Consider the following 17,737-nt stretch of genomic DNA (forward strand, 5'->3'; position numbering starts at 1 on the left):
TAGACTAAAGACCTCTATACGTGTTGCTATTATGTAAAATAAAAGGTTTTTTTTCACATAATTTAATGATTTAAACAGGTTATGCCTTAAATATTTTATTTAAAATAAATACATTTTTATTTTACTTTAGTTTGTCGTCTATAATGTTAAGGATTAGTTGACAATAGACAACAGGAGAGCCATTCTACCTTTGAAAGATGGACACCAGATATTGCAGATAAAGATATTAAAATTATAATATAATTAATTTTCATCACAAGTCACAATACCGAGATATTTTAGTAAAATATTTTAAGCAGGTTTTCTTCAAACGATTTATCGTACGAAATAAATATTTCGTTGCGGCAATTTAGATTACTGTACTTGAAATTCTTTGTCGGGCATTAAATGTAACGGTATAGACATTCGGACCCATGCAGTGCGAGTGAACCCATGACGTGCGTACAATTTGATTTTGATAAAAACAATCATTCCGATCGAAGCTATTGAATCGATGGCTACAAGGTTTTTATATTTTTGTATAATAAGCGTGCGATGCTTGCGGCATAATTTTAAATGTAATATCGGCTTCTGAACTCATAATTCCACAAAAAAAAAGATATTTAGATTTGTACATTACAAGCGTTGTGAGAATTATGGCCAAAGCGTTTTGAGTATGAAGAATTATCGGGAGGCATTTGTTAATCTTGAGTTTGATGATATTAATGCGCCTCTATAATATACGCATCGTTTTTCTTTAGCATCACATTTCTAAGGCATGAACATAGCTTTTGTTTTACTGCCTTTTACCGCGCACTTTTTTTGTCTCGAGAAATACCTATATTCACAAGATGAAAAATTTAACAAGTCATAAGTTTGTATATGTATTTATTTGGTTAATTTTCAAAATTATTTAACTAACCGCTGAATTATATTGGTATTTTGTTTCAATAGGAAAAAAACTCTAGACAGAAGCATTTTAAAAATAATATGGCTGTGGTATCAGTTCATTTTAGAGGTGAATAATTATGTAAGTTTGCAAAAACGCATTTACTAAGTCACAATAGGAAATGTTTTTGCAATATGATGTTATCATAAATTATGAATTTTTAATTCATTATATCCCTAGCCATAATATATGTCTTTGTAAATAAATCTCAAAAAATGAGATTATTTACAAAGACTTATACATAGCTACAATTTGGCATGATCGCAATCTTTATCGTAAAATCTTGCTGTCTAAACGGGAAAATCACCGAAGTTACGCTATGCGCTGAGATTTGTGCAAAAAAATGCACGGAACCGATAAAACCTTGTGTTTTTGTGCTATAGTTCAGGAAGTCATCAATTTACTCCTAGTTACAATAAAGTTCTTTTATAGTTATTTTGTCTAGTAATCTTGTGCATAAATACGAATTTAAAAAAAAATATCAAGATAGCCAACATTTTACGATCTGTCCAAGTGGGACGTGACGAGAGGATGTTTTAACAAAAAAAAAATATTCTAAAATATGTCCATTATTAACTTTCGTTTCTCGTTTAAAGAAGATTCACTCTCTTTTATATGAAAATAGTAAAAAAAAGATATGTCATATTACCTCAGAGAGATTACGATATGATACGTGATACTTTTTATTAATTATCTTACGGTTAACCACTATGCCCAATATCATCAGAATAGAAAAATTGCAGATTTGTCCATAAAGACTATAGTTAAATCTTTTTTTTTATAATTGAACAACAAATTCTCAAGTGATAGTACTCCTTCGCATTCCTTCTCCGCTTCACTCGACATATAACAGAACACGCTAGAGGCGCGCTGTAAGCAAACTCATTCGTAATAAAAAAAACAACTGAACTTTACGAGAATCGTTAAATCTTATTTAATTATACTTTAAAAACGTGTTCGGTTTTTTATATAGTTATTGTTCTCTTTCTTTGATATATACCTCCTTTTGTGTTTAGTTAATGGCAATAAATTACAATTGCGTAAAGAGAATTGAAAATTAATGGTTTCATAAATAATAAATGATGTAATGACAATATAGTAAGAGAAAGCATTAATTGACTTTGTATTGCTAGAACTTATTAGCTTGTTGCATTACAATAGAAGAGAAATGTTTCAGAGTAATTACTTTACACAGGTTGACATGTAAAAGCCCTAAAGCTTTCTGTTGACAAATAAGCTATACATTTCACCCTTTCAAAGATTTTTGTTTAAATATTTTTGGTAATAAATATAAATTATTAAAATATAAACTAACATTATTAAATTATCCATAAGTCAGTGTTAAGATCTATTTTAACTAGTAATGAATTCCTAATAATCAATTCCGGACATAATCGATTTATTCAGGCGGCGAATATATTTCTTATTATATTATTACTACGTATATTACGTTAAGTGTTTGATTTTCGGATATGGTTTCTGCTTGTACTGTTTAGTATATAGACGCTCACTGGAAGTCTTAGGCCCCCAAAGATCTACACGCCCACTGAAAGTCTTAGGCCCCCAAAGATCTGCACGCTCACTGGAAGTCATAGGCCCCCAAAGATCTGCACGCTCACTGGAAGTCATAGGCCCCCAAAGATCTGCACGCCCACTGGAAGTCATAGGCCCCTAAAGATCTGCACGCTCACTGGAAGTCATAGGCCCCCAAAGATCTGCACGCTCACTGGAAGTCATAGGCCCCCTAAGATCTGCACGCCCACTGGAAGTCATAGGCCCCCAAAGATCTGCACGCTCACTGGAAGTCATAGGCCCCCAAAGATCTGCACGCCCACTGGAAGTCATAGGCCCCTAAAGATCTGCACGCTCACTGGAAGTCACAGGCCCCCAAAGATCTGCACGCTCACTGGAAGTCATAGGCCCCCAAAGATCTGCACGCCCACTGGAAGTCATAGGCCCCTAAAGATCTGCACGCTCACTGGAAGTCACAGGCCCCCAAAGATCTGCACGCTCACTGGAAGTCATAGGCCCCCAAAGATCTGCACGCTCACTGGAAGTCATAGCCCCCAAAGATCTGCACGCTCACTGGAAGTCATAGGCCCCCTAAGATCTGCACGCCCACTGGAAGTCATAGGCCCCCAAAGATCTGCACGCTCACTGGAAGTCATAGGCCCCCAAAGATCTGCACGCCCACTGGAAGTCATAGGCCCCTAAAGATCTGCACGCTCACTGGAAGTCACAGGCCCCCAAAGATCTGCACGCTCACTGGAAGTCATAGGCCCCCAAAGATCTGCACGCTCACTGGAAGTCATAGGCCCCTAAAGATCTGCACGCTCACTGGAAGTCATAGGCCCCCAAAGATCTGCACGCTCACTGGAAGTCATAGGCCCCCAAAGATCTGCACGCCCACTGGAAGTCATAGGCCCCTAAAGATCTGCACGCTCACTGGAAGTCATAGGCCGCTAAAGATCTGCACGCTCACTGGAAGTCATAGGCCCCCAAAGATCTGCACGCTCACTGGAAGTCATAGCCCCCAAAGATCTGCACGCTCACTGGAAGCCATAGGCCCCCAAAGATCTGCACGCCCACTGGAAGTCATAGGCCCCCAAAGATCTGCACGCTCACTGGAAGTCATAGGCCCCTAAAGATCTGCACGCTCACTGGAAGTCACAGGCCCCCAAAGATCTGCACGCTCACTGGAAGTCATAGGCCCCCAAAGATCTGCACGCTCACTGGAAGTCATAGGCCCCTAAAGATCTGCACGCTCACTGGAAGTCATAGGCCCCCAAAGATCTGCACGCTCACTGGAAGTCATAGGCCCCCAAAGATCTGCACGCTCACTGGAAGTCATAGCCCCCAAAGATCTGCACGCTCACTGGAAGTCATAGGCCGCTAAAGATCTGCACGCTCACTGGAAGTCATAGGCCCCCAAAGATCTGCACGCTCACTGGAAGTCATAGGCCCCTAAAGATCTGCACGCTCACTGCAAGTCATAGGCCCCCAAAGATCTGCACGCTCACTGGAAGTCATAGGCCCCCAAAGATCTGCACGCTCACTGGAAGTCATAGCCCCCAAAGATCTGCACGCTCACTGGAAGCCATAGGCCCCCAAAGATCTGCACGCCCACTGGAAGTCATAGGCCCCCAAAGATCTGCACGCTCACTGGAAGTCATAGGCCCCTAAAGATCTGCACGCTCACTGGAAGTCATAGGCCCCCAAAGATCTGCACGCTCACTGGAAGTCATAGGCCCCCAAAGATCTGCACGCTCACTGGAAGTCATAGGCCCCCAAAGATCTGCACGCTCACTGGAAGTATTAGACCCCCCAAAGATCGTCACGATGACAGGTCTTGCGTGACCCCAACAGCGACTTCCGGCGACCTCAACTATGTTGGAGATTCACCTGGTGGAAGACCTATCCACACCACCTACACCAGCTCGTGGACGATATACAGAACCTTTATATGGTTTACCATACAATAATTAACAGCAAATGAGCTAAACAGTCACCCTCTTCAAAGCTTTTACACTTATATCCAATCATTCTGAATAAGGAAACTCTCCAGAAAATACTCAAATATGTACACTGTTTGTGTCCTACATTACGGGGATGAAAGCGGTTTGTCTATGGCAGATTAAGACTATTGTTACACTACGATGGACCTAAATAAAAGTAAAAACTTTGTGCTTTGTCAGAACAGTAGGTTGGAGCTTTATAAAAAAAATTGTTAATAAGTTTTGACCCGTTTTCACTTGACAATTGGGGCACTAGGTTTTTAGATTAAACTTACTATTTAGTACACTGCAAAAAATATATATATCAAGTGTAAACAAAGACTTAGTTATACGGAGTGATTAGTGATGTGATTAGATACTTGCTGTATATGTTACATAAAAAATCTATGGTATCAGAAATAATAAATGACGTAATGCGCATAAACTACATATTAAAACGAATTATTCTGCAGTCTGTCTTTGCAGACTTGAACTACCATATGTAAAAAAACAAATGAATGTCACATTTCAATGTGCGCACTTTATACAGGTGATTAGAAGTGCTTTTAGCTTTAAAGATTTTTTACTGATAAATGTTTTTTTTTTAAATGTCAAACATTGAAAGAAGTTATGACTAATATATAATTTTTTTTCTGATGTCAATAGACAATTTTTATTATTTAATTAAAAGAAAATTTCCTCTGAACTTGATTTGTCATTAGCTTTTAAAATAGTTATCGCGAAATGCCTCCCTGCTAACATGAATTGCGTTTATTTATCAGTAGACTGACTGGTGTTGCGTACATTTTAATTAATAAAAATTATAGAAACGATTCAATGACTCACTGTATGATGTCACTGACGATAGTTTATTTGGAGGTCGGAGTAAATATTTCGATATATAAAAAAAATATTTCAATTACTTTGTATTTAGTACTAACGCTTACCGCATGGTTTAACCCTTAATTAGGCGCATGGGGTCAGGGCCACTTGAAATTCAAAAAATAATGGCTTACAGTCTTCAGTGCGTACTAATGCTCTTTCTAGCTTCCTCACTCCCCCCGGGGTACGCGAATTAGTCACATTTAGAACATTAACTCGTGTGTATGCATCGCTGTCCTTTAGAGAGCTGACCCCATGCGCCTAGTTACGTTTCATTTTTTGGCGAAGGTAAGTTTTTACTTTTGTTGTTTTTTTGTTTATATTAGTATATTGTTTACTGTTTATCTTTATATGTGTGTATTTTGATACGGTATGATTTGTTTATGTATTATTGAGTTTTTTTCTATGCTTTTTCTTTAGTTTTTTTTTAATTGAAATGCCTAACGACAAACAAGTATTGCAACGGCTGGATGAAGTGCTTGATGTCGCTGGTTTGGATTCGGAAGACGAACTTTAAACGATGCTGTCATTGATAGTGCTCATAATTCAAAAAGCGAAATTGAGGAGTCTGAACATATCTAAGACATCCCTGTAACAACGGAAGGTAATTACTTTTTATCTCGACATACTTAGAGAAATGGCCCGAAAGTCGAACCACCATCGAACGCAGTAAAGACCCGAGCACAAAATATTATTTTACATTTACCTGGAGTATAAACATATCTGGCATCAACGCATTTGTCATACACAAAGCGAATACTGACAAGACTTTGACATATACAAGACGGATTTTCTTGAAGAAAATAGCTGCGGCACTTGTGGAAGATCACCAAAAACGTCGCATACAACTACGTGCTATACCAGTGACAACAAAGAAACGGCTCCATGAAGTTTATAATGTGAACAAGGCGGTTTATCAATCGACAGTTAAGCGCGGGCGCTGTTCATCATGTCCTAGAAAGGACGACAAAAAGGTGGCAACAAAGTGTTTCAAGTGTCGTAAATTTAATTGTCAGCAACACTCAAGGACTTACTGCGTTGGATGCAGAACAGAAGATTCCGCTGATCAGGCTGAATAAACTTTATTTCTTAAGTTGATCTCGGCTATGCCAAAAAAATTAGTTTAAAGAGAGGTTTACTGTTTTTGTCTTTTTTTTTAATATTTTTAATGTCACAATAAGTACTTGTTTCTTAAAGTTGAATATATTAAAGAACTTTATAATTTACTATAGAAATCCGTTAAGTTTTATTCCTTTTTGATACTCCTTTCCCAATGTTTTTTTGGGGTCATTTAAGACCCCATGCGCCTAATTGTGTGATTTTTTTAATGCGCCTAATTAAGGGTTAAAGCAGAGTTCCCCAAACTTTTTAGTGTCGTAGACCCTTTGCCATGTTTTTCCGTGTTGGGTAGACCCCCTACTTACCTGATATTAATTTCCTGTAAATTTTTAACTGTAGTGAAGTTTAGTGTTAAAAACTTAAAGTAAAAACACATGTTAATTTATACATTTATTAATTGAACTTAAATTAAAACTACTCCAAGTAAAATTTTGTATCAGTTATGTAAAATATATGTAACATTAAATAAACTATAAATAAAACAACATAACCAATAAGTCAATATTTTTAGTGAGAAGGATGAACCTGATGCTTTAATAATTAATTATCAACATTTGGCGTCAATTTTGTAAGAGTTAATCTTAAATCTCCTTGGCTAATGATGTCCAGTCTGTGGACCACCATTTTAATTTCATGGACCTCTAGGGGTTGATATAGATCACTTTGGGAATCACTGGTTTAAAGCCTAGGTCAAAGGTGCTCAAAATTTCTTTTGCAGACACCGGACACCTGGTAACATATCGTTTCGAGAATTAATCTCTGGCACGACATCTTAATATTTAGGTAAAGAGATTTAGTATAATAAATGTTTAATAACATGAGAAAACATTTATAATTACAAGAACTCGATACATAAAAATTGTTTCAATTTTTTTTTAGAAAATTACAAATTAAAATATATTAATATACATGGTTTATGCGTGAATTAATGTAACAATAAATAAACATATTTTTTTGTGTTTTTATGTACATTGAAACGGTGACCATAAATATTTTATTGTGTCATCGTCATCACTTCAAGATAAACCCTTCCCCCCCCGTCTTTTCTATAGATTTCCTAAAGTACTAGTTGGAAGTGGTCTGCATTCAACTTCTTCCTTCTACCATAACAACATCATCTGCCTACCTTTTGACTGTTTTTATAAGATTCCTGGAATCGAAACCGCGACCTACGATCGCAAGTCTCTGTCCTCTACCGCTGAGCTACTACTCCGAAGGATTAATGCAAAAGTATTGCTTTCATACGATAATGTATGTCGTAATTGCAACAATTACCGGATGTCTATAGATGGCGCAGACAATAGGTACAGCGTAAGATTTAAAATTTTAAAACGAGTGGCATCGCATTGTTATTGGTAAAACGTCTCACTTTTTACTACGAAAAAATTAACAGTAAAAAAAATGATTCATTCTCCAACTATATCAAGGAAAGGTTGCGTTTATAACTCCCTTACTGTCCAAGTACCACCAGCTTAATGTAATTGTAGACAAAATGTTTAATATTGTGGAATAAACCTTAACATAATTTGTCAAAAATTCAATTTACACTTTTTTAACACAAGCATGACTACGGTGCGACGGTTACTTAAATCGATCATTACATTTATATAACACAATTATACATTAAGTTATTATTTATTTAATATAAACGTAAAAATGTAGGTTGATTGGTGTAAGACTTTCAAGGAGTGGTGTATGATGTTAAGTTATATGTTCTGTTATTTTTATTATATGAATGCGACAAGCCGATAACTTCTGGTAGTACAACGTCTGCAGAGCAGATAGTAAATATGTTTTTATATATAGTACTTTGAAATAGCCTTATTTTGAAGAAAAAAAACATTCTTACTTTATTTGTGTGTACCATACATTAATTGACAGCAAATAAGCTATATAAATATTCCTTGAAGTATTTTACACCTATAAGAAATAAATTAGAAAACTGGTTACTTTTTAGTTTCGTTAATTATGAAAATGTTTGTTAACTATTGATACTACGATAAATGTGCTTAATGAAATCATTTTGTCATCAGTTGTTCGGGCTCGCAATCATCGGTATCGGCGTGGCTGTGCTGATGAACTGGACCGTGTTGAAGGATGAACTGAAGTCTCACCTAACAGTAGCTCCTTGGCTGTTCATCATCATCGGAGCGGTGATGTTCATCATTGCCTTCTTCGGATGCTGCGGCGCCATTCGCGAGAGCCACTGCATGGTTGTCACGGTAAGTGTTCACACATTACGAGTACAATACAAGGTTGTAAAAGCATTTTTTGGGCCCGACTACATTGCTGCCTGAGTGGCATTTGTAGATTCTGCGAGTTGTAAGAAGGCATGGCGCGGGGTGTGCTTAGCCTAAAATCTCTGTTCAAGTGGCAAAACTCAAAGGCTTCCTTGGAAACCTCGGCATACCGTTACTTCACCGGATGGGATGAAAAGTTTCGTTTATTATTCTTTGTCGCTATTTTTGATAAATATAGTTAGGTGTCTAGTTTTTTTTAATTTATTTAAACAAAAAAAAGAATTATGTTACATCATAATAACTTTTCTGGAGATAAGATCGTAAGCAACTGTATTTTTTTATTCTATTGCCCAATTTACGTCACAAAGAAAATGAAATATTGGCTTTTTTCAATGTTGTTTCACAATTATTGAGAATTAGTATAAAATTCTCTTATAAATCACTCAGTGCGAAATAAAATTATTTTAAGTATTTTAAATTTTTCTTAAAAAAAAATTTCTATTTCATATTTTTTCCGCGGTGACGGGAAACTGACATACTGTATTTGTTAGTGACTAATGTTCACAGTGGTTTAAAGTTAAATAAGGTTTGGAAATGATAATTTTGCTAGTAAACTGATCACAATAGTGAAAATTGCACATTGCGCTCTTGACAACGATGACATATCGTAATAATAAGACAAAATTTATGCTTAAAAACAGCCTTAAAAGAGACGAACTTTAACTTTTATTTGTATATAGCTTTCAATGTTATACAAGGTGACTGCTTGTAGGTGTAAGAGCCTTTAAAATGAAAATTTATAGCTAATTTACTGTAAATAAATGTGTGGTACATCTTATCCAAAATAAATGGTTTCAAAAATAATAAATAACGTAGTGATAACAAAATAAGAAACATTTTTAAAATTCAAATTATTGTTTTTATCTGTCTCTTCATACTTTGTTCTTATCCAATCCCGTAGAAAACATAAATAAATGTACAGACAGTTTCAGTGTGAGCATTTTATACAGGGTGATTAGAAAAATAAGCTTGAAGGTTTTACATATATATCGTCCTATATTAAAGTTGAGTTTAACGCCTGGCATCAATGTGCAGCGCACGTGGGTCGCATATGGACATGGGTGTGTTACGAAAGCGACTTTCTTCCTTTAGAGAGCTCGCTCGCTCGCCTTTGTTGGTTTCGACAATTGAAATTCTTAAAAATCCAGCGCGGCCCGCTAACTGAACGTATTATTGTCTCCTATACAAACACACGCACTTTCCCCGGTACAGTTATTGTTGAATTCCTGATGCGTTCGTACGTCATTTCTCTTGGAAAATGGTCAGTGAGAAACATTACGAGTGAGATTCAGAGAACAATCAACAGACGTGTCGATGTCGTTTATTTATTGACTTATTAGAGACTTCGTACTGTCAAAAGTTCTTTGCCTGATGTAGTCCAAAAAAAAAAAAAAAGAATTCAGTGTTCACTTTATTTATTAATTCAATGTTTTCATAGTTAACAAGGATCACTTACAAAAAATAAGTTTATTGTTTCGTACACTGCAAGACTTTAGCAACAATGTGATAATGTTTTATTATTTTAATTATTATGGTATGAGTTTTGATTTTGATTGACATCAAATGTTTGACAACTATGGACAAGTGCCTAAATTTTTCTTGAAAAAATAAAAATCGTTCATATTTTTTACGTCATTTTTTTTTTCTAAATTCTCCTTTTTTGATTTTGATTAATTACAAAGAAACTTTTTAATGTTGTTAAAGATTTTAGTTTAGCTTCTGGAACCTTCGTCTAGAATTTTTCCAATTTAGAATAAATTATGTCAATGTTCTTAACATCATTTTTTTTTGTTTTTAAAGGTTTTCTTTTAAATTAAGTTATTTAGAAATGAAGTGCCTATGTCATTGTTGTGAAATTGTATTAATTAAATGTAAATAAGTAATTTATCATTTCTGGTTTTTTTAATTGGAATATAAAAACAATATTATTGCAAATAATTTTTAAAATATATCTATATATAAGAGGATTTGTCCTCCTTAGAAGTAGGGTATTTATAATTAAAATATGTTAAAAACTTAACGTTGATAAAACATAATTCTACCCGTGTAAAAAATTAACTTAATAATTTTGTGTAAATTTTTAAATCTGCTCATCCATTGACTGTAAGACCGAACGAGTTCCGCCGGGGAAGCTAGGTTGTAATAAATGAATAAAAAAACTAATCAAAAGAAGTTCTAAAATGAAGCCGTTACCAGAACAAAGAAAAGATAAACGCCTACTAGATGCGCGTAATAAAAATAAATAAACAGATAACAAGGTGTTTGTTGCGTTATCTTAATGAAGAATAGTTCTATATTAGCTTAACAAGACGCGCCATTTACACAAAAACTTCGCATAAATATTGAAATAATATATTAACTTGATTTTTTCTTACAAAGCTTTTATTTATTATAATTAGTAATAATGATAGGTGGACAGCATAGTGGAATAGCAAATTCACCTTGAAGTTATAATGTAGATATACGATTTGCCAAATCATTACTATCTTATTCTAAAGTTAGTTTTTTTAACTGCTAAGTATAATTGTATAGTGATTGACTTCCTTCTTTGGTGAGAAGAATCAAAGAGAGTCGCATAAGTCACGACTTTCTTATCTGGCGTTATTAAGGAGTATACAAAAATAATTGATTCAACAAAAATGGCGACGACGTTCAGACCTGAATTCGTAAAACCAGTTAAACACATAAAAATATCTATAGCCGTAGTATCACCCAGAGGCCAAGGAGACTAAATGAGGTCCTTATTTTCATTTAATTGATTTCTGCAGTCTAAGGCGGCAAAATGGACCAAAAGCACCAGAGGTTTCAGACTTTCTTTTTTCTCTTAAACCACTATGAAAATTTAGCTGGTTCCGATAAACTTCGTGAGAATTAATCGATTGTCCTGTAAGTGGACGTTGTAGTGAATATAGAATATGTAATGTTTTACTAGTCGCTGAACTTCTTAAAATATTATCTAGGCAGTGATTTATTTTTATCTAGGTATTGATCAATGGAGTCAAGTCAATATTTTAGTTCTTCGCTATCGAAACAGATAAATTTTCGTGGACCCCTGCTTACGAATTGTGAAACCTCTTTTTTACCTCTCTTCTGCCCTCTGTTAGACTTTAGGAGCTCTAGACTTTTGAAAACGATAATTATCATTAGAAACATTTATTTATTTTCAGTACGCCATCTTCCTGCTAGTCATCATCATCGTGCAGGTGGTGTTGGCAGTACTGATGTTCACATACGCCGACACAATCAAAGAGGGCCTCGTCAAGGGAGTCAACGGAATCTTCGATAAGCGCACCACCGACCCCGCCGTGAACGCAGTCTTCAATAACATTCAGACACAGGTTAGTATTGTCATCCCTATAATTTGTTGTAACTAAAATGTTTTGCTTATATGTTTAAGTTTCTTATTACAAATACCCTGCATAAGGTGTCAGTAACACTTGTATTTAAATTTTATTAGGGGGACCCGAAAATAAAGTCCCTTTGTTAAATTAAATTCACACCACTACATTTAGAGCAAGTTTTTTTTTTTATTTCTAATCAGCAATATATTCACTTTCGTTATCAACAACCTTTTGCCATATAGTATACAAATTTTCAATGCCGGAGCGGTAACAAATCAATCGGTCTGTGTGTAAAATATGTCGAAAAAAAACGAAATAACTTTCCGGTCCCCCTAATATATATATTTATTACTTATTGGGATAAATAAAAAGTTTCTACATATTGTATCCTAAATACGTATGACTAAATTCTTTTTAAAACTTTTTTAATCTTGTACTTTTAACTCGTAGACGTGTGTAGCGCTATTATTCCTTTAAATACATTTGAAAGCAGTAAGTTTAGAATAAGTAGCTTATTATTTAAATCGAAATAAATTGCCGCCATAAAACGAATTTTTATAAAAAGGAAGTGATGCAAACTAAACAACTACAAACAAGTACTATATTGCTACAGTTTTACGTCTGCGCTCACCACCTTGTGACATGAGGTAATAGGACATAGGCCATAAGACCAGGTCATGTCTTAGACCAGTAGTCGCCCAAATACTGGAACGCAAATCGGGCGACAGACAACATATATTACGATTGTTACAAAATCATCATAAGGGTGACAGTGAAATGATTCATATGTAAGAGATTTCCAACTATGTACTAACTAATCACATCTCTGCAACCATAGGGGTTTAGATATTTGAAATTTGGTAGGAATATTCCTTTCGTCGAGTAGATGATTTTACGAAAACACTCGCAAATGGTATAAAATTTAGCCAGGTTATAACAGGGCGTTTATGACCATGTTTGCAGTTCGAATGCTGCGGTAAGCATAGCCCGGCAGACTACGGTGTGATCGGCGTGGTGACCGACCTGCCCGAATCGTGCTGCACCCGCGCCACCGGCGTAGTGGGGAAGATTCTCAGCAAGTGCACCATCGCCGACGCCAACACCATGGGTTGCGCTGATCGCGCCGCTGAGCTTTACCAGACGTGGAACAAGACCATCGCCGGAATCGCTATAGGTGTCGCTTGCGTTGAGGTACTCTACCAATCTTTTTTTTAACTTATGTAACTCATACATACCGGACCCTGCGTAAGGAAGCCGGATACTTAGCAACACATGATCTGTAATTGGGGCTATCTAAATGTGGGCGTCTAGTCACATGCTGATTGATTGAGAATCTCACAGTCCACCTCCTCTCTCCCCTAGAGGAACTTCGCAGGTACTGGTTTAATTACATTAGATTACATTATATCTACATGTTTATTTAATTAAGTATTAAGGCCTATGCCTTACAGTGGGCACTTATCAGGTGACATGATGAAATAAATATTTACAAATATAAGTATAAATATTTTTGTGGAATTTACACAGAGTGACTGGTTACAAGTGGCTATAAAAGGGCTTCCATACTTCCAGCATCATCAAGTAAAATTGACGTTAAATAAATAAGTTAAAGTAATGGAGCCTTAACCACTTTAACCACAAGCAATAAGGGAGCGGAATGGCTGCGATTTGTTTAACAGTGACGGTTGAATTAATTCTGTATAACATTTGTGGTGTAACGATATGATTACATAGTGTGATTGTTTCCGCAGGTGGTCGGTGCCCTGTTCGCGCTCTGCCTCGCCAACTCCATAAGAAACATGGACAGAAGGTCTCGCTACTAATATTTTGTACTTTACGACTGGTACCTATAAATAACTTTATTTCGTTTTATTTTTCTTACTGGCAACATGTGACCGGCCCGTGTTCACTGCATGGCTATCTGACACTTTTCTTTTTATTCCACTTGATGTTATTATTTTATATTCGAAACACTAATGTCGGTTTAAAAAAATCAAGTGGAGTTAAAATGTTCAAGTTTAAACGATTTTCTACGGGATGGCGTATTTCTATTAATCGGTATTATATTAAAATGTATCTAATACGCATTTATTGATGTCTTTATATGGTGAGTATTTTTAAGGACCGACAGACAACCATTCTTGAATTTTTCTATTATCCAATGTGTAATTATTAATTTTTTTATATAGTAACACTGTACATGTAACCATGTTGCTTTGTGATAAATTTTAAATCGAAAGTGTTTATATATTTCTTTTTATATTAAATTTGATAATAATCTGTTTTCCTTAGGTGTTGTCTGTCTGGTAATAAAATGATGTATATTCGTAATTAATACGCTTGAAATGGGTAAATGTGTTGCTTACTAACAAATAAATATTTGTGCGCCCAACGCCTCGAGAGCACCTATATACTCTAGGGTGTAAAAAAACATTTATATTTTTATATATTTTACAAAATATGTAAAACAATATTTGACCACCAAGCGGCAAAATCTTTATTGATAAATGTGAAAATATAATACAAACCAGATATGTGAAAAAAAAACTATAAATTTTAAATAAAAATGTAATATTTTCATACAAGCAATTGGAATTGAACTTGAAAATATATTGAGCAGAAATTATAAATCTGGCAAGAAAATTCTTAATAAATCGAACATTCCTTTTAATACATTTCCTATATTTTTTTAAATTTCGAACTACTTTAATCTTGGAGGAATAATAGAAAACGAAAAAGACTATATAAAAATGTTAGGAATAGATACAAAAAAGCACATGCACCGCTTTAAGATAAACATTATTGTCACTTTGAGTTTGGAAAATGTCAGTACACTGATGAAGCAATCACATGTTCGAATAATAGTATACACATTTGCCTCAAGTTATTTACTAAGAACTATGGGAAGGCTTCATAATCCCGGAATTCGAAATAAAATCCAGAATATTTATCTAATCATATACAAATTCGTTGAAAACAAGATAGCGTTACATTCAGCAATCATAAAATATTAGTATTTTATTTACCTGAATTTTTAACCGAAGTAAATATATATGAGTTGTAAGAAAAAGCAATAATCACATTATTCGAGCAATTGTACATTAATCTCAAAAATTTTATTTTTTTTGGTACAACAGCACTTAATAAGCCAAAACTTTATCATAAGGTGCATCCATATATTGATATCAGGCAATGACCTAAATAATATTGAATATTAACATATTGCAAATTATATAACTGATTTATATTATTACAGAAAATTTAAAAATAGAATAGGATTAAAAAAAATCAAATCTTTCTACAATTGTCACAATCAGAAAATTTAAATATAGAATAAGATAGAAAAAAAACATGTTGCTGTAATTATCTCAAACACAAAAATTAGAAAATAGAGTTAGCTTAGAAAATATACATATAAAGAATGCAGAACAATACCATTATACATTTTGATAACTCATAAAGAATCTCTACAATTTTGTGATAAACAGCACAAGTGTGAGTGGTTTTATAATATTTTGCAGAATAATTGAATATCATTTAACTATATATAATCGTTTTTATTATTAACGTAGTCGCTTTCTTGCCAAACAAGAAAAAAGATTGAATATATTATAAGTACTATGTATTTTTCCTTTTAATATTCTATGATCTGTTCTTTTCTACTTATTAATTTTTGATGTCAATATAAAAAGTTCTATCGCATAAAGTTTATCTAAAGAAGAATAATACATGTTTGTTTAAATAGCACTGATTCTTATTACAATAATAAAAATTAGAATAAACCTTTTATTTGAATATTGTTCTTAATGTCTTTGATTTAATGGTTCTTACAATTATTTATTGAGATGTTGCTTGAAGCAAACTTTTAGATTATATATAAAGAACAATAATGAACACTGTGCCAAATTGTCATATACAATCTGATTTGGACAAAATTGATTGTAATATTCACATTTCTATTGAATTGTAATTGTTTTGCTAACAGTGCCTTTAGTCGAGAACATATAGTGATTTCTAATAAAGTTTTTCTATGGTAATCTGTTTCTTTATTTTATTTGTTACTGTCAAATGATTATTTTAATTCTGTTTATTCTAATTTATTATTCGGTCAGTGGCTACAATAATTTTGAATAAATAAATAATAAATGAAACTTACCAATGTTTTATTTTTAAACTGAAACTTAAATGTCTTTGCAACGCCATCTATCGGTTGTACAGGTAAAGTGTAATTTAACTGGTCTACCGTTCTAGGGTAAGTGGGTATATGTAAATACTAATAGCATGTTGTAGATTAGTAATATGTGTGAATATTATGTTGCAATGTATCTAATTTTCAATTGAAAATGTAATTAAATGTGGAATGTCTTTAGTGAGAACACTTTGGTTTTTGCACGTTTGTCTTAATATTAACGCTTTTTAGTTTTTTCCATTGTCATGGTACCAGTGAAATAAATATTTTTGATTCATATTTGATTAACAAAAATATATATATATTTCAGATACGCCTAAGACGAAATGAAAGACCGACGAGGGCGTTGTGGACTACACCTGGATGATATAATTATGTACAAGTTATTAAATAAAGGATAGATCGTCATAGCTCCGGCCCACCAATATGAAAATAAAATCGAAAATATAAACTTTTTCTCGAAGCATCTACAGTTTCGAGAACAAAGTAAACGAACGCATCATTTTAGTTTCGCTACGTTACCAATACCTATGGTACAGTTAAATAACTTTTTTTGTTTTTTATTCTTCTTTTATAATGCAAATTTAATTCTAGATGATATAAAGTGTTATCTTTATTTTATTAAGTTGAGAAATTTCTCTTTTATGACTCCATATGTAAGTTATAAGATAATTTTAAGTTAAGTAAGTCACTTTTGAATGTTATAAATCATTAAAAAATATATTCCTTTTTCGTCTCATTGTTATATACGTCCAGTTTATATTTAAATAAGTAATATAATAATAATTTGTATGCATTTCTATAGAGATGTATTTTAGTATTTCACTTGTGTAAATAGCTACAGAGATTAACATTGGCAGATAATGTAATTTGAATCTCTTATGCATTTCAGATAACGAAAACTTTTTTTTATTATTTTATGTAAAAATAAATCTTCCACCACCTAAATGGCTTGTTATTTTTTAACTTCTTAAGACATATGACAAAGGAGAAAAACACGTGACCCATCAGTGCTCTAAAGGCGCATCATTATTATTTCAGCTGTTGGACTTCCACTGAAATAAGCCTCCCTCATAAATAGCCAATGAGGATAGTTGGAACCGGCCTGCATCCAACTGCTTCCGACGATTTTAAGGCCGTCTGTCCACCTTGTAGGTGGACGTCGTACTCTGCGCCAGTCCGTGATTTACGACCAGCTCACTGTCAGCCTACTAGGTTATGTCTATTATATTTTGATTCAACCTTGAAGAGATTTGTCGAGCATAATCCCCTCTGTTTGTTTTCGATTGTAGACCTGTAAACCATAACGAAATTTGATGGCTGCTCCAGATACTCAGGACCGGGCTATTATACGCGTTAAGCTAGTAGAGGTGAATTACATCCATTAATGGCGAGGAAAGTGAAAGTGAGGAGTTATCAAGGCGGCTTATTTACATAGACTATGACTAGATCACTAGCGTCCAAATTCAAATCTGAATTCAAAC

The 17,737-nt window shown here is 34.2% G+C and overlaps 1 protein-coding gene across 3 annotated transcripts in view; it reads left to right on the top strand.

Annotated features, from left to right (window-relative positions):
* The window catches only part of LOC137930138 (CD63 antigen-like), a 42,087-nt gene extending 24,940 nt beyond the window's left edge, over nt 1-17,147 (top strand). Inside the window, exons 2-6 of one of the 3 annotated variants that reach the window (XM_068773262.1) lie at nt 8,457-8,645; nt 11,891-12,061; nt 13,028-13,255; nt 13,816-13,907; nt 16,564-17,147. In XM_068773262.1, the coding sequence (XP_068629363.1) occupies nt 8,457-8,645; nt 11,891-12,061; nt 13,028-13,255; nt 13,816-13,887 (660 nt within the window). In that variant the 3' untranslated portion in view covers nt 13,888-13,907; nt 16,564-17,147. Of the gene's footprint in view, nt 1-8,456; nt 8,646-11,890; nt 12,062-13,027; nt 13,256-13,815; nt 14,604-16,563 lie in introns of those variants that run through there. The other 2 variants (XM_068773263.1, XM_068773261.1) reach the window with 2 other exon arrangements.
* Nucleotides 17,148-17,737: the final 590 nt, after the last annotated feature.

The sequence above is a fragment of the Battus philenor genome, unplaced genomic scaffold, assembly GCF_028537555.1.
Source record: "Battus philenor isolate CCGP_79_NKW_IND1 unplaced genomic scaffold, ilBatPhil1.0.hap1 SCAF_6, whole genome shotgun sequence".
NCBI classification, from domain to species: domain Eukaryota; kingdom Metazoa; phylum Arthropoda; class Insecta; order Lepidoptera; family Papilionidae; genus Battus; species Battus philenor.